At 47.6% G+C, this 26,024-nt stretch overlaps 1 protein-coding gene across 1 annotated transcript in view; it reads right to left on the minus strand.

Moving 5' to 3' along the window:
• TACC2 (transforming acidic coiled-coil containing protein 2) overlaps positions 1–26,024 on the minus strand; it is a 219,467-nt gene that overhangs the window by 130,733 nt on the left and 62,710 nt on the right. Inside the window, exon 4 of the mRNA XM_032176099.2 lies at positions 25,814–25,927. Coding sequence (XP_032031990.1) covers positions 25,814–25,927 — 114 coding nt within the window. The remainder of the gene's footprint in view (positions 1–25,813; positions 25,928–26,024) is intronic.

Below are 26,024 nucleotides of genomic sequence, written 5' to 3' on the forward strand. Positions count from 1 at the left end.
TCCCCGCAGCCACACTCCTCTGCCAGCAGGGGACCGAATGTGTAGCTAGCCACTTTTCCACCCTCGGCCAGTCCCTGCCGGGGAAAGCCGAAATGAGCTTTGGCCACTTCCAAAGTGGCCTTTGTCTGAGGGCCAAGGTCCTTCGGGCGCCCGTCTTCTCCTGACCCCCGCCGCCCGCCCGTGGCCCCGGCACTTACCCGCCCGGGGAGAGAGGGGATGGCCCGCACGGAGTCGCCTTCGTTCGGAGTCGCAACTGCCAAAGAGCCCCGGGGCGCTGGGTTTTCCGAGCCCGGTGGCGGCGCGGCGCGTGGGGTCACCACGGCCCGGTGCGGCCCTGGGACGCAAAGTTTCCCGGGACAACGGCGCAGGGCCGGCGTGGCTCCCCGAAAGGCTCGGGAAAAGTTGCAGCACAAAAGGCCAATGACTGGGCGAGCGGCGGCTGCCGGGCCAGGCTCCTCCCCCAGCCCTGGGTGCTCCGACCCGGGCCAGAGCTCGGCCAGCTGCTCGCGCAGGGCGCCCGCCGCGCTCTCCTCCCGGGCCAGGAATGCGCGGGGCCGGGCGCGCCCAGACGCACCGAGGGGCCCGCGGCCGCAGAGCGGCAGGCGAGAGATGCACGGACCGACGGACGCGCAGCCCGGCCGTTGCTCCTGGAGGCGCTGCAGACTTCCAGGAGTCTCTGAGTCATGACAACTTGTTACTGTTCTTAGTTTGTCCACGGCCTTCCCACTACGCATGGCAACGCCGGGAAGGCTGTGGCGTGAGAACGGACTGGGAAGGTCAAGTACAGGCCAGGCGGCCCGCGCTTCCTCCGCGGGGCCATTGCCCCCCTGAGGCTACCCGGGAGCCTCAGAAAGAAGCTGGGGGTGAAATGGTGCCTTGCTTGTTCCTGGAGCCAAATTCCGGCCCTTTTTTCTTCACCTGTGTGGTATTAATGGCGCTTAACCACAGAAACAGCGCGGGCTGTGCTGGACAGTTTGCAAAACTTGACGTGCGTTCTATTTGGCTGTTGCACACTCTGAAGTCGGCAGAGGCTAAATCCAAACCAATTCCCGCTGCCATATTTCTAGGAGTTATGTATCTATTGGCATGTGAAGTCTGTTTTCCTTTAAGGGCCTAACTCCTTCACTGACATGGACCTCACACCCAGAAGTGGTGCTTACCTACCAACACCATGGCATATCACCTTTTCTCTAGAAATTTCTGCAGCTAGGCCCCAATCATGAAGAGCCCGTGACTATATATAGACAGCAGGCTTCCCATTTTAAGTTTAGTGTCACAGAAAGCACTGCTATAGATTATATACTCAGGGACCAAAGGGCAAGAGACTCAGAAATTACTCAGCACTTCCTTTCCTCCCCTTAAAGAAACAGATCTTCCGAGCCCCTAATGAGGATTCTCTGTGGAATAAAGAAATAGACTTTTACTGCCTTCTGCGAAAATATTGTTTTTTAAATAACTCAGTGCTTCTAAGAATCATATTTTTGATGGGAATTTAAATAGATTCCTTGTTCACATACTTATCACGGGTTTCCTGGTATCGTATTAATGCGTCCATTTTACAAGTATGATAACTGAGACCCAAATAGGCTAGTTTAAATGTATACCATCTGCTGTCGGTGAAGAGAGAATGGAAATGCCCAGTCTTCAAGGTTCTTGTGCCCTATAATCCCAGCACTTTGGGAGGCCGAGGCGGACGGATCACGAGGTCAGGAGATCGAGACCATCCTGGCCAACGTGGTGAAACCCCTGTCTCTACTAAAAATACAAAAAAAAAAAAAAAAATAGCTGGGCATGATGGTGTGTGCCTGTAATCCCAGCTACTCGGGAGGCTGAGGTAGGAGAATAGCTTAAACCAGGGAGTCGGAGGTTGCAGTGAGCCGAGATTGCACCACCGCACTCCAGCCTGGCGACAGAGCAAGACTCCGTCTCAAACAAAAACAAAAGGTTCTTGTGCCCTAACTGTAGGTCATATCCATGTATGGTAAAAACATACACCGCTCACCACCATGTAAGCTCCAGCACCCCAACTGGGCAACGAGCTAAGATGAACTTGAGGTGCCATCCCGTTCATGTGAAACAGCCCCTCCCAGGTGACAGATGCACATCCTTCAAGACGGAGGAAGGTGCCACTCTGTTTTGAAATCTACTGGTAGGTCTGTGTGGTTGACAAAAGGAAGGCCCCAGCAAGATAGCCACATCTTCATCCCTGGAGTTGTGAATATGTTAAGTTATCTGACAAAGGGGAATGAAGGTTGTGGATGGAATTAAAGTTGCTAATCACCTGACTTTAGGGAGGCTAGCCTGGAGTATCCAGGTGGACCCAATGTCATCATGAAGGTCCTTTAATTGGAAGGAGGAGGAAGAAGAGAGTCAGAGAAAGAGATGTGGCTATGGAAGCAGAGTGAGCGAGAGATTAGAAGATGCTGACTTTGAAGATGAAGGAAGGGATCATGAGCCAGGGAATGTGAGCGGCTTCTAGAAGCTGGAAAAAGCAAGAATGTGGATTTTTCCTCAAGGGCTTCCAGAAAGGAACACAGCACAACCGAAACTTTGATTTTACCTCAGTGAGACCCATGTTAGACATTTCACCTACAGAACTCCTAGTAAAATAAATTTGTATTGTCTTAAGCCAAAATTACTAGTTTTGTGGTAATTTATTATGGCAGCCACAGGAAACTAATGCAGTAGGTACCTGGTTATTACTGTGACTTAATCCCTTCTTTGAAGGATTTTAAGAAGACAGCTAGGATTTCATTAACATCTCCAGAGTCTAAGGTCATTCACTGCAGGAGAACCACTCTGGTCAAGGAAGGCTGACCTCGGCCCCTCTCTGAGGAATGACTGAGCTCAGGCAGTGCAATGGTCTTGGGCAGCCAGCATTTGGACACAGCCATAGTCCCATGTAGGACCAACTCATTAGAAGATGAAGTCGGGGCTCCTAATATCATATAGGACTGAGCCTCAAATCCTGCCACACGACAGAAATACACCGACATCAGAAACTCTCGGCCAACCCACACATCTCTGATCCTAGCTATGACCAGAAATCTTGCCTTGATAGTGAACCCAGAGCTACAGTAAATGTGCACTGCCATCCCCTCCTGCTCCAAGTCAGGGTAACAATGCAATAATGGTACAGAGGAGGAAAGATGCAGGCTTGTGCGGTCTTGGGATACCTGGAATCTACTGAAGACTGACTTGCAGGCAGCAACACGTGCCTTAGAAATTTCATCCATGGCTGAATCTTTACTTCCCAAGGATTCGTTTTGTCTGAGTACCAGGCTATGGTTCTGCATCAGGGTGGTCTATATATGTGTTTACAGCAAGGCTCTAGTATAGTAGCTGCTAAACTATCTTCTCCAGAGTCCTGGGGTTTCTGGAGTTATCTTAAAGGCATCCATAGCATCTGCAAAGAGAGCTGTTTCACTTTTGTCATATCTTTAAGTTCTACATAAGATTTTGTTTGGAGAAGAGGTTCATTAGGAGAGAAGGGGAAAAAAAGAAAATGTGAAAACATACTAATTTTATAGAGAACTTATGCTGAAACCCAAAGAAGGAGATGGACTTACCCAAGGTCAAAGGCAGCATAGTGACAGAGCAAGCCTCTGGAATGCAGACTTTAAAAAACTTAAGTGGAGAGAACCAGATAATGCACCTTATGTATAACACCCAGATCCAACATGATCAAATTATGGCTAATTCCATTTTAACCACAATCCCACTTTCCCTCTGCTACCCAGATTGTTTTGAAGCAAATGCCAGATAGCATCATTGCATCCATTAATATTTCTGTCTGAATCTCTAAAGGCAAGAGCTGGAAAGGGAATTTCTGAAGTCAAAGTCTTCATTCTTCTTGGGCTCCCAGCCTCTGCTCAACAGGACTAGCATTGCTGAAGGGACATCTATGACATGAAAATATCAATAGGAGACAACCACGAACCCCAGGCTGTGGGGCTGAAACTCAGTGCCACTAAGACTCACTGGGTTAATGTTAAAATGCAAATTCCCGGGCCTGGCTCCCAGGCATTCTGATTCAGTATGTCCGGAAAGGGGTTCAGAAATGTGCATTTTATCAGGGAAATGCAAATCAAAACCACCTCACTCCTGCGAGAATGTGCTCTCAAAAAATTAAAAACTAATAGATGCTTGTGTGGATGTGATGAAAAGGGAACACTTTTAATGTAAACCAGTACAACCACTATAGAAAACAGTGTAGAGACTCCTTAAAAAAGATTTACCATTTGATCCAGCAATCCCACTCCTGGCTATCTACCCAGAGGAAAAGAAAGTCATTACATGAAACAAGATACTTGTACATGCATGTTTACAGCAGCATAATTTGCAACCGAAAAAATATGAAACCAGCTCAAATGCCCATCTATCAACAAGTGGATAAAGAAAATGTAGGCCAGGTGCCATGGCTCATGCCTGTAATCTCAGCACTCTGGGAGGCCGAGGCAGGTGGATCACGAGGTCAGGAGTTTGAGACCAACCTGGCCAACGTAGTGAAACCCCGTCTCTACTAAAAATACAAAAAATTAGCCAGGCGTGGTGGCGTGTGCCTGTAATCCCAGCTACTCGGGAGGCTGAGGTAGGAGAATCACCTGAACCCGGGAGGCACAGGCTGCAGTGAGCCGGGATCGTACCATTGCACTCCAGCCTGGTGACATAGCAAGACTGCATCTCAAAAAAAGAAAAAAAGAAGACTGGCGTGGTGGCTCACACCTGTAATCCCAGCACTTTGGGAGGCTGAGGCAGATGGATCATAAGTCAAGAGATTGAGACCATCCTGGCCAACATGGTGAAACCTCGTCTCTACTAAAAATACAAAAATTAGCTGGGCATGGTGGCACATGCCTGTAATCCCAGCTACTCGGGAGGCTAAGGTAGGAGAATCACTTGAACCTGGGAGGCAGAGGTTGCAGTGAGCCGAGATCACACCATTGCACTCCACCTTGGGTGACAAGAGCAAAACTCCATCTCAAAAAAAAAAAGAAAGAAAATATGATATATACATATATATAGAGAGAGAGAGAGAGACAGAGAGAGAGTGCACATGGAATACTACTCAGCCATAAAAGGGAATAAAATAATGGCATTTGCAGCAACGTGAATGGAATTGGAGACCATTATTCTAAGTGAAGTGACTCAGAAATGAAAAACCAAACGTTGTATGTTCTCATTCATAAGTGAGAGCTAAGCTATGTGGACACAAAGGCATAAGAATTATATAATTTGCCAGGCGCAGTGGCTCACGCCTGTAATCTCAGCACTTTGGGAGGCTGAGGCGGGTGGATCACGAAGTCAGGAGATCGAGACCATCCTGGCTAACACGGTGAAACCCCATCTCTACTAAAAATACAAAAAATTAGCTGGGCGTGGTGGTGGGTGCCTGTAGTCCCAGCTACTCGGGAGGCTGAGGAGGGAGAATGGCGTGAACCCAGGAGGCGGAGCTTGCAGTGAGCCAAGATCGCGCCACTGCACTCCAGTCTGGGCAACAGAGTGAGACTCCATCTCAAAAAAAAAAAAAAAAAATATATATATATATATATAATGGACTTTGGGGCCTTGGGGGAAAGGGTGGGAGGGGGGTGAGAGATATAGACTACACACTGGGTACGGTGTACACTGCTTAGGTGGCAGGTGCACCAAAATCTCAGAAATCACCACTAAAGAATTTATGCATGTAACCAAACACCACCTGCTCCCCAAAAACCTTATTGAAATATATATTTTTTTAAAAAGAAATGTGCATTCTAGCAAGCATATTTTAAATAATTCTTTTTTAAAAAAAGTATTATTATTATTTTGTTTGAGACAGAATCTTCTCACTCTCTCACCCAGGGTGGAGTGCAACGGTGTGATCTGGGCTCACTGCAACCTCCGCCTCCCAGGTTCAAGCGATTCTCCTTTCTCAGCCTCCCAAGCAGCTGGGATTACAGGCACCTGACACCACACCTGGCTAATTTTTGTATTTTTAGTAGAGACGGGGTTTCACCGTGTTGGACAGGCTGGTCTCCAACTCCTGACCTCAAGTGATCCACCTGCCTCGGCCTCCCAAAGTGCTGGGATTAGAAGCATGAGCCACCGCACCCAGCCTGTAGATAATTTTGATAGAGATGCTTTTCAGACCACACTTGGAGAAACTGAATCTGAAGTTTTATGGCCAGCATTGTTGGTTGCTTTCAAAATTGCTGTTCTTCCTCCTTGTTTCCTTACTTTTGTTTAAATAATTGGGTTAGGCATGGTCCTGTTACACACCCTTGGCCAATGAAACAGAAGAGAAAATCAGTGGGCCTTCTGGAGACAGTTTCCTCACTCTTCGGAAGAGACACAAGACAGCATAGCTCCTGACCATCAGGGGTCTTCCTGCCCCTTGACATTGTCATGCGAGAGCACAGTGCCTGGAGCTGCTGCAGCCAGCTTGAAACGATGAGGGGAACATCTGGCCACACACTGAATGTGGGTAGAGAGGAAGATGAAAAGGGCCTGGGTCCTCAATGATGTCGCTGAACTAATGAATTACACAACCTCAGACTTCCTGCTGGTGCAATGATAAACCTATGATTGTTGAAGGTTTCTTGTATTGGGTAGTCTGTTACTTGTAGCCAAAAGCATCTTCAAAGGGCTGTCAACTGTGGTGCTGAGAAGCGCTCATATGGTAGATACCAAACCTCAGGCTTCAGAAAGGAATGAAAGACCACAAAGCACATCATCATTTGCCAAAGGAGTTTTGCGGAATACAAAAGGCAAATCAGTGCCTAGGAAGCAACTGTGGCCCTGTCCACCAAACAATGCTCTGCTATGCATTTGCAGCTTCCTTTACAATTTTGTTGTAGCAACAATATTTTGCTTTTGCCGAGAAATGGAAAGCCACATAGAAATGAGAAGCCAGGCTAGAAACCTGTGCTCAATTTGCCTGACACAGAAATAGCCATTAATGGATCAAATACTCACCAGCACTGCAATCACCCTCTGAGTGCCCATGTGGAACTGAAAAAATATGAAATCAGCCCAAATGCTCATCAATCAGTAAGTGGATAAAAATGTTTAAGACATGGGCCGGGCGCAGTGGCTCATACCTGTAATCCCAGCACTTTGGGAGGCCGAGGTAGGCAGATCACCTGAGGTCAGGAGTTCGAGACCAACCTGGCCAACATGGCAAAACCCCATCTCTACTAAAAATACAAAAATTAGCCAGGCATGGTGGTGGGCGCCTGTAATCCCAGCCACTGGGGAGGCTGAGGCAGGAGAATCGCTTGAACCCAGCAGGCGGAGGCTGCAGTAAGCCAAAATCACACCACTGTACTCCAGCCTGGGCAACAAGAGCAAGACTCCATCCACAAAATATATATATATATATGTATGTGTGTGTGTGTATATATGTACATATATAGTACACATAGTTTATATAGTATATATAGTATATATACTATATATACACACATACGTATATACATATTACGTATATGCGTATATACACGTATATGTGCGTATATATGCATATATATACATATACGACACGTATATATACATATATACATATATACATACATACATACACACACACACACACACACACACACACACACACACACACACATAAAACGTTTATGACAGGCCAGGCGCGGTGGCTCACGTCTGTAACTCCAGTACTTTGGGAGGCTGAGGTGGCAGATCACCTGAGGTGAGGAGTTCGAGACCAACCTGGCCAACGTGGTGAAACCCCATCTCTACTAAAAATACAAAAAAATTAGCCAGGTGCGGTGGCGGGCTCCTGTAATCCCAGCTACTTGGGAGGCTGGGGCAGAAGAATCACTTGAACCCGGGAAGCAGAGGTTGCAGTGAGCTTAGATTGTGCCACTGCACTCCAGCCTGGGTGACAAGAGCAAGACTCCATCTCAAAAAAAAAAAAAAAAAAAGTGTTTAAGACAGGACGCTGCCTGGAAAGACAGGCACATGCTGGAGAGGCAAGAAGCAGGAATACGGAACCAAAACACCAGCAGACACCAGGTACAGTCAGAGTTCAGAGCAGGAAGAACCTGAGGCTATGGTGTGTATATTAGGGAAAGTAACTTCAGGAGACTGAAGGAAAGCTCCATTCCATCGAATGGCTCACTTCTGCCCCACTGGATCAAGGGCCTCTCCCCTGATCACTTCCCCCTCCATCCCAGACTGCCAATGCCCAATTTCATCCATGTGGAAATCCTGGGAAATGAGGCCAGAGACTGGAAGCATCCAAGGCTGACTGGGTAACTGACAGGAAATATGTGATGCAGAAGGTCAGAGGCCAAACCCTCCCCAGACACAGAGCATACTAGTTCCTTGCTGGGAGCTGGGAGTCTAAATCAAAGTTCATACACCTGATTTGTTGATGGGCATCCAAACAGAAGCTTCGGAATGCTGGGGCCCTGAGTGACAGCACATTGTCTTCACAGAATCACAGAGCATCCTGTTAGGGGTACCCATGCATGCCAGACAGCATAAACTTCCCTAGACTAAAGGAGTTTCATTTTGTTATTCAAAATCACTTATCAAGTGCTACTACATCCTCGCCCTGTGCAAAGCACTAGAGTTAAAAAGTGAGATGCAACACGGTTCTTATGTTTACGTCTATCATCAGATAATGATGGCTACCACATGACAGAGATAGGAAAGGAATATTTTAACCAGCGTTGGAAGAGGTATGGGGAGATTTTCCAGAAGAGGGAATAGTTAAGCTGAGTTTTAGAGGGTAAGTCAGTGTTACCATATTAGGATTTCTCAGATTAGAGTATTTCAATAGTTATGCATTTAAATATTAGGAAAAAGATACCATGGGCACACCAACCCATAACTTCACAGACATTGACTAGTGACACAGTGAAATAAAAAACGAAAGCTGAGCCTGGTGGCTCACTCCTGTAATCCCAGTACTTTGGGAGGCCAAGGCAGGAGGATCACTTGGAGTCAGGAGTTCGATACCAGCCAGGCCAATATGGTGAAACCCTGTCTCTACTAAAGATACAAAAAAAATTAGCTGGGCATGGTGGCAAGCATCTGTAATCCCAGCTACTCAGGAGGTTGAGGCAGGAGAATCACTTGAACCTGGGAGACGGAGGTTGCAATGAGACAAGATCACACCACTGCACTCCAGCCTGGGTGACAGACCAAGACTTCGTCTCAAAAGAAAAAAAAAATCATAAAATAAAATAAAAATGAAGCCATTTTTAATAAGTAGATAGAAAGATAGTAAGTAGATAATAACACAAGTAGTGTACAGAGATGGTAAATGTCATGAAGGTGGCCCATGAATGATTGACACTGGTGAAACACTGAGCTGAAAAAAGAAGAGGACATGGACCAGAAGAGAGGTAGAATATTCTAGATAGTAATAATTGAATCTCTTCAATTCTTCAATTGAATCTCCAATGCCTTCTAATAAGGAAGTATATGATTAAGTCATTCATCAAGTATTTATTAAGACCTACATTTTGTTAGGTATTTCTAGGAGCTGCAGAAACAACAGTGAAAAGACAACATCCTTGCCTTCATAGACAATGCCTTCTAGATAAGGACAAAAGGCCATATTCATTAAATACCAAACAGAGGCAAAGTCACTTAGGGCCATGAGCTGTTTTAATCTTGTAATGCCTGTGTACTGTCTCTTGAAACAGAGCATGGTCTCCTTGAGGTCAGGAAGCCAAGCCTTCCTGCAGTGCTCACCAGGCAGCTGGTCGGCTGGGCCTCCGCTAGGTTGACCCCAGTCCAGTGCTCATCGTCCTCCATCCTTCCTCTCTCCTGCAAGACAAGACCCCCGCCTCCAGGGCCAGCCTCCCTCAGCTCTACAGCTCAGGACCACCTTGCCCCGTGACGCTCTTCTTCTCCCACAGCACAGTATCTCAGGGCTTCACCCAAACACCAAGAATTCAAACTGAAAGGGTATGTGGGGCCTAGAAGATGACCCCATCACCTGCCAGCTTTGAAGAGTGGCAAAATGCCATCCACATGCCAACTTGCACTGTGCCTTCCCCACTTAATAATTGGTAAAAGAACACCAAAAAGGTAATTTAAAAGCTTTTCTGAAAGAACCACAATAATATTAGGCACCATTTGTGAGCACTGGTCACAAAGATGGCCCTCTGCTAAGTGGCTCCCATCTCTTCTCTGCCTTAATTCTCTTAATGAACCTATGCGGCAGGTACTGCTGTTGTCCTTAGCTGGCAATGGAGGAAGCAGGCTTCGAGTGGTGAACTCACCCAGAGGCCACACTGAGCAGCGCCGTGGTTCATACATAGGCTCTGTATGTGCAGAACTCAAACTCCTAACCAGTCTACAGTGACCAAGGCTAAACCGTGGGTTATTTCTTATATACTCTAGACATGTCAGGAGGGGAATATGACACGAGGAACCCAGCCATATCATAGGAATTCAGCCCTCACACTCATAATATGAGATCCATTTCACTGGTGAACTCCGAGGAACTTTCCTTCTTTCTTTTATTTTTTCTTTTTTTAGAAGGAATAGTGCTTTGGTCTTCTGAGCTAAGTCCTCACATTCCATGATGGGCTGTACAAGCAGCAAGATACATTCCTGAACTGCAACCCAGCAAAACTTGGTTACAGGGCGAGGAGGCATATTTGTAGAAGGGATTCAAGCCTCCTAAAAATTCAGCCATTACCTCCGCCCATGCTAAGATGAAATGTCAGTCTGAACCCAAAATATACACAAGGAAATGTGTGGGGGCAGCTCTGCACACGGCTCTCAGCCTCAGCCAGAATTTCTAGATGTGGCCTCAGCATTTTCCTTGAGGGCACACAAAGCCCAGTTCACACAAGCCAGGTCTGCACTGCTCGGACAGACATGTGTTCCATGAGCCAAAATGCTGACCGCTGGTCTCAGAGGCCAAATGTACCTGGCCAGGCTCCCCCAGGGGCCAATGTGCTCCTGCACTTGAACTTGGCCTAGTCTCAATTTAAAATAAGCCTTTGACTAAATAGGAAGTAACACCCTGCCTGCTGTACCTTCTCTGGCAGAAAAACAGCTTTCTCTAGGAGACAGACGTCCAAGTGACATCAGGGCAAAGGTGAAAAATAAACTATTTGATGGATCAGCCGCAGTAGTGTGAGGGTTCGGCAGGGCCAGGAGTGAGGCGCGGTTACGGGGTTCAGTTCAGCCTACGCAGTGGGCGTGATGATGTAGATGTCTTGTGCTGCAACAAAGAAGTATCTGAGAGCCGAGTTGGTTTGATCTGCTTCTGCGTGCCTTAGGCCAGCTGTTCCGTGTTGTGCAGAAATAGCTGGCGAGCTCTGAAAATGTACTACCCCCAGGCTACACCCGCATATCCATTAAACCAGAAACTCTGGGGGTGGCATCCAGGCATCAACATTTTCTTTAAGCTCCGTGGGAGTTTTCAGTGTGCAGCCAATGTTGAAAAGAGTGCCCCAGACCCCTTGCTACTCAAAGGGTGGCCCATAAACTGCCCAAACTGATGGGTGAAGCATCACAGAGTACCTTGTAGTAGGCAATACCGTCTAGGTCTGCATAAGCACACTTTACGATGTTTGCACAGTGATGAAATCGCCCAACAATGCATTTCACAGAGCAGCTCCCCATCATTAAGCAATGCATGACTGTAAAGATTCCAACTCAGCAGGCCTCGGGTAAGCACCTGAGACTCTGCCTTTTTCTTTTTTCTTTTTTTTTTTTTTTAAAAAAAGGATGGGGTTGGCCGGGTGTGGTAGCTCACACCTGTAATCCCAGCACTTTGGGAGGCCAAGGCAGGCCGATCACAAAGTCAGAAGATTGAGGCCATCCTGGCTAACGCGGTGAAACTCCATCTCTACTAAAAATACAAAAAAAAAAATAGCTGGGCATGGTGGCAGGCGCCTGTAGTCCCAGCTACTTGGGAGCCTGAGGCAGGAGAATGGCGTGAACCCGGGAGGCGGAGCTTGCAGTGAGCCGAGATCGCACCGCTGCACTCCAGCCTGGGCAACAGCGCAAGATTCTGTCTCAAAAAAAAAAAAAAAAAAAAAGATGGGGTTTTGCCATGTTGCCCAGGCTGGTCTCGAACTCCTGAACTCAAGTGATCCTCCAGCCTTGGCCTTCCAAAGTGCTGGATTACAGGTGTGAGCCACCCTGCCCAGCTAAACACAATCATTCTATAAATATTTGTTGAGGGGCTACCAGTGCAGCCCACTGTGCTAAGGACTGGGGACCAGCCACAGTCCCTGACATTGCAGGGGACTCTTTCCAATAGTGATAGATGTTCCTTGGGTGATAGATGTGCCAGCTCTGGTCAAGCATTTCCAGTGCACTATTTCACTGAATCCTCATGAGGTAAGTACTAATTTTATACTCATTTTGCAGGTGAGGAAACTGAGACCTCATGAGACTAATATGACAAATGTCCTACAATGAATAAGCAGCAGATTTGAACCCAGATCTGTCCAGCCCAAAACACCCAATCTCTTCTGCAAATGACAAAATCTGATTCACCAAACTGTAATACACTTGCCCCTGTCTTAAAATTATTGTCAGACTACAGAAACGAACCTCGCTACTCTGGTGGGAGGTAGGGGTACTCCTGGGGAGTGGAAGGGTTGGGAAGGCTTCACAGAGCTACGTTTGTCTGAGCCTCTTGAACCAGAATGTGGTCCCGTCACGGGCTACAAGTAGAGGGAGGGGCAAGGCAGGCAGAGGGGTCACCCAGAGACACGGGCACATGGGTCTGGCCAACATCTCTCAGTCACACTGGAGTTCCTGCCTCTTATGTCTTTACATCTGGGCCTGCTTCTGCACTTACACCTTTCTCCACATTTTTATACCAAAGGAAAAGGGGTTAAGAAGAGAAGACACAGTCGAGCGCTATAGCTCATGCCTGTAATCCCAGCACTTTGGGAGGCTGAGGCGGGCGGATCACTTGAGGTCAGGAGTTCGAAACCAGCCTGGCCCACATGGTGAAACCCCATCTGTACTAAAAATACAAAACAGTTAGTCAGGTGTGGTGGTGTGCGCCTGTAATCCCAGACACTTGGGAGGGTGAGGCAGGAGAGCTGCTTGAATCCAGGAAGTGGAGGTTGCAGTGAGCCAAGATCGGGCCACTGCACTCCAGCCTGGCCCACACAGCAAGACTCTGTCTAAAAAAAAAAAAGAAGAGAAGACACAAAATGGCCTTCGTTAGACCTTAGAGCCAGTGGCTTTTCAGGACCTTTCCTTCTCAGAAAGGAGCAGTGAAGAGTTACAGCTTTCCTCCTAGACTCAGTCACAGTCCCCAAATGCAGAATGCAAAGACAGTTTCTTTTTTTTTTTTTTTTTTTGAGACAGAGTCTCGCTCCGTTGCCCAGGCTGGAGTGCAATGGCGTGATCTCGGCTCACTGCAAGCTCTGCCTCCCGGGTTCAGACGATTCTCCTGTCTCAGCCTCCTGAGTAGCAGGGACTACAGGTGCACACCACCACGCTTGGCTAATTTTTGTATTTTTAGCAGAGACGGAGTTTCGCCTTGTTGGCCAGGCTGGTCTCGAACTCCTGACCTCAGGTGATCTGCCCGCCTCAGCCTCCCAAAGTGCTGGGATTACAGGCCTGAGCCACCAGGCCCAGCCCCAAAGAGTTTCTGAAAGCAAAAGTGTCACTCCAGGAGGGGCAATTTTCTACACTCCGTTTTTACAGAATCCTCTCCATTGAAGATAAAATATGAACTAAATGAGAGGTATGCACAATGCTTCAACAGGAGCCTGGTGGTTCCTAACACATAAGCTTCCCAACTTCTTGAAAAAACAAAACTAAACCCTGCAGTGATCATTAAGTCATTTTATCTCCCACAAATTTATAGCCCACTTGTAAAGAAACAGAGTTAAGCTGAGTTAAGCTGCAGCCTCTGTGCTGTGTGGCCCTGGCTTTCCTTTGCTTGGCTGATAGCACTTGCAGGAGGGTTGCCAAAAAACCACCAGCAAAAGCTAGTTGGGCCAGTGCTTGCAGCTTCTTTAATTCACCACAATTTGGGAAGTATGTGGATGCTGCTGGGGAGGACAGACTCAGATTAGAGTTCAACAGGAGAATGTTCTGCTGAAACTGGAATTTTATCTCCTTCCAGCTGAGTGTGTCGGAAAGAGACTATGAATGACTATGAATGCCCAAGCCAGGCATGAGGTGGTACCTCATCTCAAAGGTGAGCTTCCCTGCTACCCAGCTTCAGGTGCCAGAGGAGCATCTGCCCAGCCATCCATCATAGGCGGCCTGGAAGGGCAGTCTGGTCTGGGGTTGAGACCTAAGCCCAGGCTCGGCACTCCCACTCTGCCCCAAATTCTCAGTCTGCCAACTCTGGCCATGTATATGTTTCAATACCAGCTGCTTCGTCACTTGCCAGGAAGGGTCTACTCCTCCAGCTATTATGTTATGGCGTCTGGCAGGCAGGGCCAGATGACTTTTCACCCTGCCCTTTCCTCTAGGGGTTTGGAATGGGCTCACAGCTCAGAATATCATGCCAAAATAGTCCAGGCGGTTTGTCCCATGAGATGTGCTCAGCACGGCCATGCTCACCACACAGGCGTACTCCCACCCACTAATGTTAGCTTGCAGCCTCTCTGCAGCCGCTCCTGGCAAGAGGTTAACCCCAAAGCCCTAGTTTCCACAAGGAAGGGAATGCATTCCCCACGGGTGCCACATGGCTCCACTTTGCATCCTATACAATATTGCAACACGGAGAGCCACCCCCACTGGGAGGCTGAGGCTACAGGACAGGAAGAAGCATTAGAGGGTAGTGGCGCATTCCAACAAATCCAGGCCAGATGTACGTGAACTCTATGAGCCCATGTGTAAAAACACAGGTACTTACCATTAATCTACCTTAATAATAGTCTTATCGGCCAGGCGTGGTGGCTCACACCTGTAATCCCAGCACTTTGGGAGGCCGAGGCGGGCGGATCACGAGGTCAGGAGATCGAGACCATCCTGGCTAACACAGTGAAACCCCGTCTCTACTAAAAATACAAAAAATTAGCCGGGCGAGGTGGCAGGCGCCTGTAGTCCCAGCTAACGCGGGAGGCTGAGGCAGGAGAATGGCGTGAACCCCAGGGGGCGGAGCCTGCAGTGAGCCGAGATCGCACCACTGCACTCCAGCCTGGGTGAAAGAGCAAGACTCCATCTCAAAAAAAAAAAAAAAAAAAGTCTTAGCATCATTTAAATGATGATGGTAATATTAATGATAGTATCAATAAAAACAGTAACCTCTGATATGTCAGTGCTTACTGCATGCCAGGCGGGCACTTTGCTAAGCTTTTCACACATGTTATTTTTTACATAACTCTCTGTGGTGGACCCTAGCATTATACACATCTTTCAGGCAAGAAACTGAGGCTTAGGGTGGCTAAGGAACTTGCTCGAGGGTAAAGAGTCTAATAGCAGAGCCGGAAGTTAGATGCAGCCGCCTGCCTCCAAAGTGCTGTCTGACCTCGTTTTCCAGGACAGGAACCCTCAGACTCACCTGATAGCTAGTTGTGTTGAATTATGCAGCAAACACATATGCCGTGCCTAAGGTGCCTCATGCAAGGTATCAGGTGCTGGGTAACCAAGAGCCGTGCCCTGCGAATCTAACATTCTCCAAGAAACAAGATCGTAGCTTATCCTCTTAGCCAGAGGCCAAGACCTGCTCTCTATCAAAATGGCCACAAACACATATCCATGCAAACATTTCTAGAAAGACAACCTAGGATCATGATGTCCAACTTCCTGATCCTACAGGGTACATAGTGAGCAGACAGGAGCCCGTGAACGGCTGACTCCTCAGGTGTGTGCTGGGCCCTAGGCTGGGAGTCAACAAACCACATCTGTCACTCACCTGCCCCACATCAACCTACCTACCCACCTAACCATTTACCCCAAACCTCTTTCTAGCGGGGGAGACTGTACCCAGCGTGTCCTGAAAGCCCATCTCAGCTCTTCCCCGGTGAGAGAGCCCTCGGCTTCTCCTTCTAAGTGCCTGGCCTGGGTGCACATTTGCTGAGTGGCTGCTGAGCTGGCTGTGGGGATGGAGTTGCCCAGAAGACCCCCTGCAGCTCAGGGACCTTGTCCACGAAGTCTCCACTGCAAGCTGACTTTGTGTAGGGTGTGCCGTGTCTCATCTCTTCTCCCCACTGAAACCCTCCTTTACCCCCAGGAGACATTGGCAGCCCCATTTACCTGCAAAGAAGCTGAAGCTTGGGGCAGTCCTAATAGCACCCAGCATCACCCCTCCAGTGGGAGCCGGGATTTAAACTCTGGCCGCCTACCAACTCCAGCCTCCAGCTTGATCTCATCCTCAGCCTCGTTTCTCCTCCCTCCTTCTCCCAGGGCCCTCCCCCTCCCCTGGGGCCGCTTCAGAGCCCCGCTCTTCTCCCATCAAGTGTAATCCTGGCCTGAGAACTGGATGCTGACCCAAATTCACTGTGCATTGGGGTCCTCGCTAGGCCCACCCTGCCTTCTCTTGGGATATAGACTCCCTTCCCCTGAGTTTCTTCTTCTTTCTTCTTTTCTCCTCCTTCTCCTCCTCCGCCTCTTCTTCTTTTTCTTTGAGACAGTACCTCATTCTGTCACCCAGGCTGCACCCAGGAGTACAGTGGTGTGATCTTGGCTCACTGCAGCCTCGACCTCCTAGGCTCAAGCAATCCTCCCACCTCAGCCTCCCGAAAAGCTGGGACCACAGGCATGTGCCACCACGCCAGACTCATTTTTATTTTTATTTTTGTAGAGATGGAGTCTCACTATGTTGCCCAAGCTGGTCTCTAACTCCTGGGCTCAAGCGATCCTCCCACCTCAGCCTCTCAAAGTGCCGAGATTATAGGCGTGAGCCACCGTGCCCAGCAACCGGGAAAGTTTTTATTCCTAAACACCCTCGGCCAGGCTTGCAAAAGGAAAGGGCATTAACAGCATCAGTAACTAGACCTGTTCCAGTGTCTTCCCTGGAGAAAGAAATACTTTCACAGTCTACATCTGAGTCATCAGGCTGCTAAAATATTTAACACTGGACTAACAGGCATTAAGAAAGTAGAGAAGAAAGAAGGGGCTGAGATGCTGTAAGCTGGGGCCTGTTCCTCACCCTGCCAGGTTTTCGGGACAAGAACAGTGCAGAGACATCAGTGGAAAAACCACATGTCTGCCCATTTGGGCTCCCTCCCAGTCTGGTGAGGGGCACTCTTTTTTTTTTTTTTTTGAGATGGAGTTTTGCTCTGTCGCCCAGGCTGGAGTGCAATGGCGAGATCTCGGCTCACTGCAACCTCCGCCTCCTGGGTTCAAGTGACTTTCCCACCTCAGCCTCCTGTGTAGCTGGGATTATAGGCATGCACCACCATGCCCAGCTAATTTTGTATTTTTAGTAGAGACAGGGTTTTACCATGTTGGTCAGGCTGGTCTTGAGCTCCTGACCTCAGATGATCCACCAGCCTCGGCCTCCCAAAGTGCTGGGATTATAGGTGTAAGCAACCGCACCTGGCCGGTGAGGGGCACTCTTGTACGTGTGGCCACAGGGGGTTTGTGGGCAGGGAGGGTTTACCACAAGTGCTGCTGTCAGGAGCCAGTTCATTGGGCCATCCAGGGCTTCTTACAATGCCAGCTCAGATATGGGTCCGCAGGCCTGGATGTGAGGTCACATAGGTGAAGGCAAGTCCCCAGGTGCAATGGGAGGCCTCCTTAGGCACAGGAAAGACACCTCCTGCTGATCTGCATTACTGGGCAGATGTGCCACGAACACACCTCAGCCTCCACTCTAGAGACACAACCACTTGGTCTCCCCACTTACAAAGCCAGCCAGCGGGAGGAAGGGGCGCCTAATACTCACCGAGCACCACCAGATGCTTGAGAAACGTCCAGGGCTTCACACACAGAGCCTCACCAAACCCACTGGCTCTGATGGCAAGGATTAGCCTCTGACGTAATGCAAAGAAACAGTGGCTTCCAGTTGGGTTGTCCTGTGTGGAAGCCACAGCCCCATGTGGGTATTTTACTATAAATTTCAATTAGTTGAAATTAAGCAAAATTAACAATTTGGTTCCGTAGTGGCACCAGCCTCATTTCAAGTGCTCGCTAGCAGCCTGTGGCCAGCAGCGACCATATTGGAGAGTGGAGACACAGGACATTCCCACCACTGAAGAACCGTCAGTGGACAGCGTTGCTGTAGGGAACAGGGCGCCTCCCCAGGACTCCACCTGGCTAGTAAGAGAATGATCAGCGTTCTGAACGTAGATCTGATGTCTGAAAAGCCTTGAGGTTCTAGTCCTAGTTCCAACTCTTATTAGCTTTTTGACCTTGACTAAGCCATGTCCCCATTGGGAACCTCCATTTCCTCATCTGGAAAAGGGGTACACAAACAGCACCCACCTACAGGTTGAGGTGAGAAAGAACCATGATGCTGCAGTGTGGAAGTACATTGGCCCAGAGCAGGGAATAAATGAAAGGAACTTATACGGAGCACTTGTGGCAGGTGCTCTGAATAAAGTGGCTCATTTAATTTTAACAGCACTGTAAGGAAGTACTATGTCGCCCCATTTTACAGGTGAGTCAAATGCCCTGCGAGGCGATGGCCCCAGGATCACAGAGCTAGAACTTGAGCTCTATCAACTCTGAAGCCTGTGCTTGTCACACCCTAGACCTCAGAATTATATGGTCTTTTCTCAAAAGCCTAGAAGCAGAATTGGGGTGGCTGGCATTGGTGAAAGGAAGAGCCCCATCCCCCTCCTGAGGAGGGCCCCCAGTTCAGCACAGGCATGTGGGGGGAAACTTGCCATCAGGGGCCAGAACCCAGGTCTGTCTCTGCAGCTAGTTAGCCCCCTAGTCCCGTCCCCATTCCGAGACTCAGTTTCCTCCTCCATAAAGAGGGGGGGCTCAAGAATGCCCCCACATTTCCTTCCAGCTCTCACCAGCTAGAGTGTAAAATATTCATCTCTCAAACATTGCTGCTGAAACAAAACCCAAACCCAGGTCAAACACAGTGGCTTCTACCGGTGGCCGTAATGAGAAGTTCCCAGAGAGGAGCAGGTCAGCTTGGAGACCTTCAATTTGGGAAATCACCACCTTGACCTGAATGAAACTGGCCCTTGACTTTGAAGTGGCAGTGAACGGCTCTTCCATGCTGTGGGTTCAAGTGCAGCATGAACAGGGAACAAGGGGCAGAGAGGCTCCCAAGCTCTGGAGAGCCAGAAGCCAAGGTGGTAGCATGCCTGTCCCAGCCACCTGAAGACAGTGAATCCAGCCCCTGACACCAAGGAGGCTGCCGCCCTTTGTGCAGATGCTTCATGAACCCACTTTCAAAGGGATTTGGAGGGTCGGACGTGGTGGCTCATGCCTATAATAATCCCAGTGCTTTAGGAGGCCAAGGTGGGAGGATTGTTTGAGGCTGGGAGTTTGAGACCAGCCTGGACAACATAGTGAGATGCCATCTCTACAAAAAAGTTAACAATTAGCTAGGTGTAGTGGCGTGCACCTGCAGTGCCAGCTACTTGGGAGGCACGGAGGCTGGAGAGTTGCTTGACCCCAGGAATTGGAGTTCAGAGTGAGCTATAATCTCACCAAGTCACTCCATCCTAAGAGACAGAACAAGACCTTATCTCTAAAAATAAATAAATAAAGATACTTGAAGCTTTTCCAAATGACAGATTCACCTCTAAGGAAATTCATTTTACTTTTATGAAACACAGATGCTTCATTTTACTTATGAAACACATAAAGCCTGCACTTTCAAAGGCTCCTTGACTTTGTTGGGTTTTTTTTTGTTTTTTTTTTTTTGGTTTTTTTTTTGAGACGGAGTCTCGCTCTGTCGCCCAGGCTGGAGTGCAGTGGCGCAATCTCGGCTCACTGCAAGCTCCGCCTCCTGGGTTCACGCCATTCTCCTGCCTCAGCTTCCCGAGTAGCTGGGACTACAGGCGCCCGCCACCACGCCCGGCTAATTTTTTGTATTTTTTAGTAGAGACGGGGTTTCACCGTGGTCTCGATCTCCTGACCTCGTGATCCGCCCACCTCGGCCTCTCAAAGTGCTGGGATTACAAGCGTGAGCCACCGCGCCCGGCCCTTGACTTTGGTATATGATTGTTTATAGTGACTGAAGCTACTGATAAGAACACAATTTGTAGAGGCTTTAGTTTCCTAAGTACATTTGAATCTGTGATCTCATTTCACATAATGAGCTCCTTGTGGGCCAAGCAGTGTTTGTGGAGCCCCCAGCTTGACAGACAGAAACAGGCTCAGAGACGTGGAAGGGCTGGAGACAGACGCTCATCCAGTTCCTGCGTCTACAGATTCCTGCAGGGCCTGTTACCATTTCACTTGGCGATCTTGGGCATTGCCTCGTTTTGCTTAATTTCCCGGATGCTTTCGAAGAAATACATTTCAAACTAAAGAGTAGCTACCATTGTAATCATACACTTACCATATACCAGGCATTATCCCAGGGGCTTTGGAAACATTCCAATTTTATCCTAACCCCAATCCTAAAAGAGAGATGTTATCTTCCCATTTTATAGAGAGAGAAACTGAGGATGGAAAAGTTAAGCAGCTTATCCAAGGTTGCGAAGCCAATAAGAGGCCAATGAGATGTGAATGCATCTGTCTAACTTAATGCCTCCCATTTGAGAAGAGTATTGCTGTAAGTGACATTACCAAGTGTCGATTTCCTATGTCATATAAAATTGGGGGTGAGGTCTGTTGTCCTGGCTGTATCTGCTAAGAGAATACTAAGCTTGAATGTTGTTTTCTCATTTCCTTAATTGATACAGTTGTAGCCATCCTCTAAAAGCTTATTCTTAAACTTGAAAACATGGTGTCACAGCTGGTAATTTTAGAAGGAAGTGGAGAGAAAAGGAGGAAACAGAGACCAAGTGGGAAGAAGGCATGGGGGGACGAGAGAGAAGCGGCTCCAGTGAGGCTTTCAGGTCCAGCCAGGGCTTCCTTGACGGGAGGCCAGCTGTCCTCTTTGTCCTCCCTCCCTCCACTTTTCAACCCTATTGCCCTTCCCCATTCAGCCTAGGTTTACACAAAGACCCTAAGAGAACAATTTAATTCTCTTAAAATCCACTAATACTTGAAAATACCTTTCCAACCATTTCCCTAAATGGAAAAAAAAAGAGAGAGAAAGAGAGAACAACTCCTTTTAAACACATATTCAGCAACAACAAGCTTGGTGATACCCAAGAGTAATCGAGAACGACATGTCTGAACATTAGTGCTGTGTAACCAAAATACCAAATTCTAGACTTTCCACTAACAGGGAAGATAGTTGTATATATACATAGGTGAAATTGATTCAAGCACCTTCTGCAGAACAACCTGAAACTAACATGAGGCTGTCTCTGAGTCCCAGGCTCTTCCACAGGGAGGATCATACAATGTACAGAAATGCACAGCCAGTCTCTGTACATTTCATTCTATACATTTCTATACACTGTGAATGCCTGCTTCTCAGAGCGGGGGACACACAGACCCCCATGGGTGTGAGGTATGGCTGGAGGTAGGCAAAGCCACGGGATATCCATGCCGCATCCATTAGCAATGCCAATTTGATTTCATAAGATGGACAATAAAGCAGTAAACAAATTTATGCTACTTTCACGTACATGTGTATGAGATGGGTTATCAAACTATCCTGTCACCAAAATAGAAAAAGATACATTTCTTAGATATTGAATCTGATATATGACATCAGTCCTATTCAAATTGGCAGAATCTTCAAAATTCAATCCACAGAAGCATGTCACCTGATAACTAGCAAGATAATAGAAAACTTGGTTTTGCTTTGCTTTGCTCTTCTGGAGGTAACTTGAAACAGTATTTTGATGGTGAAATACAATATAATATGGTACACAAAGATACTCAAAGTGTTACAATGAAACACAATCTCAAAATTTTTAACTTGTAGCCGATCGCTCTGGGCTGTGCAGTAGGGGGTATGAAAGAATTCACTCTCCTTAGCCATTGAAATATTTTAGCAGAGAAAGAATTCAATGCTAGACAAGAAAGACAGCCAGGTTGAAGTTTCAACCTCAGGAGAACAGACTGAGATCCCAAAACCATCTCCACACTGAAGAGAGATATAATCGTGCAGGTCACTGCACCACAAATGCCCATCACAAAACAACAGGAAATCTAACACCCACTGGGCACCAGAATGGGCACGCTCTAGCGCTTGAATCAAGGATCTCATTTAACCCTCATGGCAATTCTTTGAGGTAGGTACAATTGTTGTCCTCCTCACTCTACAGAAGAACAAACTGAGGTTAGGTATGTAATTAGTAAGGAGCAGAGCTGGGGTGTGAATACAGAGACCTGTCCCTGAAATTCATCGCCACCACAGCTCCTGGCAGTGTCCACCGAAGTCTGGCCACCCAGCCTCCCCCAGACCGCTGCTGACTTTCACCTTCAAAGGCAACACCTGCCCCTCCCAGGAAGTACAGCCCCTGGCCTGGCAGGACTTGCTCCGAGACCTGCCCAGGTCCACGTGAACGGCTTCCTCATGGTGGATGGGTTCACAAGCAAGAAGTTCAGAGCCTCTGCCTCAAGAGAAAGAAGCGTTCCCAACCTGCCAGGCTGGATGAGAGAGTCCAATCCAAATTTTTTCCAGAAACCCTCCACCAATGTTAGGAAGCCTTTTCCCCAAGAGCCCAAAGCACAGAGAAGGCCAACTGTTTACGACCCCATTTCCTTCAAAGACCAGGAAAAAGCAGCTTCTAGGGGCAAGTGATCCAAATAGAATGTGACCCACGTATTCAAAAGCCACATATGTCATTTTTTAAATTTGGGGAGCCACACTGAAAAAACAGAAAAAAGAAATAAGTGAAGCTAATTTTAGTAATACATTTTAACCCAATAGAGCCAAAATATTATTATTTTGCATATAATTAACATTATATTCAAAATGACTAGTGATGTATTTTCTTTTTTTCATACTACATTTTCAACATTGGGTATGTATTTTACACTTACAGAACATCTCCATCCACACGTAGCCAGGGGCTGCTATGCTAGACTGAGCAGCTCTAGAGAGTACAAAAGTCTCAGCAGGAGCAAAGTGAATAGGAACACCACCAGAACCTAAATTTCCATTGCTGTTAAAACCATAATCCGTCATGCAACTTCAGCCATGAAGATCTGTTTGTAGGCTGGGTATGGTGGCTCACGCCTGTAATCACAGCACTTTGAGGGGCAGAAGCAGGAAGATTGCTTGAGCCCAGAGTTCAAGACTAGGCTGAGCACCATGGTGAAACCCCATCTCTACAAAAATTAAAAATAAGCTGAGGATGGTGGTACACACCTGTAGTCCCAGCTACTAGGGAGGCTGAAGTGGGAGGATCCTGGGGTGGTCGAGGCTGCATTGAGCAGAGATTGTGCCACTGCACTCCAGCCTGGGTGACTGAGTGAGACCCTGTCTCAAAATAAATAAATACATGAATAAATAAATAATTTTTTAAGGATTTGTTTTTAAAGTTTTGACAGCACTAAAAACACTAAAGAGTGTTTTGAGGCCGGGCGCAGTGGCTCACGCTTGTAATCCCAGCACTTTGGGAGGCCGAGGCAGGCAGATCACAAGGTCAGGAGATCGAGACCACGGTGAAACCCTGTCTCTACTGAAAATACAAAAAAATTAGCCAGGCGTGGTGGCGGGCACCTGTAGTCCCAGCTACTCGGAGAGGCTGAGGCAGGAGAATGGCGTGAACCCAGGAGGCGGAGCTTGCAGTGAGCCGCGATTGCGCCACTGCACTCCAGCCTGGGCGACAGAGCGAGACTCTGTCTCAAAAAAAAAAAAAAGAGTGTTTTGATGGCACTAAAAATCCGCCAAAATGAAAATATACTAAAATACAAAATAATAATTGATAGGTATTGTGGTTGTGAATTTTTCTCTATCTACTTTTCTTTTTTTTTTTTTTTTTGAGAGACAGTCTCACTCTGCCACCCAGGCTGGAGTGCAGTGGCGCGATCTTGGCTCACTGCAAGCTCCACCTCCTGGGTTCACGCCATTCTCCTGCCTCAGCCTCCCGAGTAGCTGGGACTACAGGCGTCTGCCACCACGCCCGGCTAATTTTTTGTATTTTTTAGTAGAGACAGAGTTTCACCATGCTAGCCAGAATGGTCTCGATCTCCTGACCTCGTGATCTGCCTGCCTCGCCCTCCCAAAGTGCTGGGATTACAGGCGTGAGCCACCACACCCAGCCCTTCTCTATCTACTTTTCTATACCTCACAAGTATTCTGGAAAAAATTATAATTTATAAATTTTAATTTTACAATTTAAAGTAATTAAAACAACGAACCATGAAATATTTATTGTACTACTATATGTCTGGCCCTGCGTTCTCCAAGAAGGTGCTAACATGTCTCAGGACTCTGAAAAGGAAAGCACTGATAAGGTCATTTTTGGGGTGGGGAAGATTTTTCCAAGCTAGACAGATATTTCTCCTGCCCCTTAACTGGGAATATAAAAAATACATAACAGCAAAGGCTGCAGGAAATTGTACCCTAAGTCAGTAGCAGAAAAGGGTGTCAAACGTAGATTAAACTTGCATCTGTTTGGCCAGCACACGCCCACATCCACATTGGCCCAGAGCTATGGGAGTCACTACTGCCAGGCAGCAGAGGCAGCTGGGTGTCAGTGGAAGTGTTCAGACTCGAAAAACAGGTGATCGTGCATTCTTTCCAAATGTGCAAAATATGAATCAGATCATTTATAACATGCCTGCAGCTGTTTGGTAGGGTACACAGGTACTAATTTAAAGTCTGATTCCACCCTACTTATACATACAAGTGTTGTATGCATGTGTATGTGTGTGCACACACAGCACCAGAACAGCCAAAGGCCTAGGGAGGCGGAAAGCTTGTTCACTGTGTGTCTGTGTACGTGCACAGTATCTCCATTTCCCCAAAAGGATGAGACCTTGAGCAGCAGCTTCTACGCAACACTAGGTGGCATTTCACATAGAAAAGAACAGGCAGGCACACTGCAAGTGTGAAGGTCATTTCTCCATGGTTACATTTACCCTCCTTGAATCTCGAGATCTCCTGGAGTGTGACCGCTGTTGGTGAGCCATTCCTGCTTCAGAGACTAAATCAGCATTGAACATTTGCATCAAGATGTAATGAAGTAGATAAATGGGTGCCTAGAGATGATGCAGCGGGTGTGGGGGCTGGGGTATGATATCTAGGGGCTGTAGGGTTTCTTTCTGTGGGGATGAAAATAACCTGAAATTGATTGTAGCTACGGTTACACACTGTGAATATACTACAAGCCATTGAATTGTATGAGTGAATTATGTGGTATCTGAATCGCATCTCGATAAAGATTCTTTTCTTTTTTCGAGACAGGGTCTCTGTCACCCAGGGTGAAGTGCAGTGGCACAAACACTGGTCACTGCAACCTTCACCTCCTGGGCTCAAACAATCGATCCTCCCAACTCAGCCTCCCAAGTACCTGGGATTACAAGCACATGCCACTGTGCCCGGCTAATCTTTGTATTTTTTCTAAAGATGGGGTTTCACCATGTTGCCCAGGCTGGTCTCAAACTCCTGGGCTTAAGTGATCTTCCTGCCTCGGCCTCCCAAAGTGTTGGGATTACAGGCATGAGCCACCACACCCAGACTGACTTTTTAAATTTAAGGTAATAAACTCAAGTATGAAAGCAACTTATTCAATCCCTTTTCCAACAATGGAGCTTTCAGTCATCCCAGGTACTGCTGTACCTGTACATAAAACGGGAATGGCCATTCGCTTCTTTCTTATGTAGGAACTCATGCTGTATAAGGACTACTCCCCTTTACAAAACACCCAGTGTGTCTGTGTCTAAGGAAGGCATCATGGCCTTCCAAAGACCAATATCTTTCGCTGACCTTTCTGTTCCTTCCGCACCTCTGGTCTCATCTGAAGTGACTTTATCCATGACTCTTAGAGCATCCTTCTTAGGGACTGAAGGTAACATGGATGGGCCAGGCCTGGGGTTCTCTCTGGGATAATGAAAGAAAGCAATTGATAGGATAATGTAGATAGTGAGGCATTTCTCCCCATGTCCTATCGAAAAAGCAGATTTCCCAATTAAAGTTT

The sequence above is a fragment of the Hylobates moloch genome, unplaced genomic scaffold, assembly GCF_009828535.3.
Source record: "Hylobates moloch isolate HMO894 unplaced genomic scaffold, HMol_V3 SCAFFOLD_3, whole genome shotgun sequence".
In the NCBI taxonomy this organism is placed as follows: Eukaryota; Metazoa; Chordata; class Mammalia; order Primates; family Hylobatidae; genus Hylobates; species Hylobates moloch.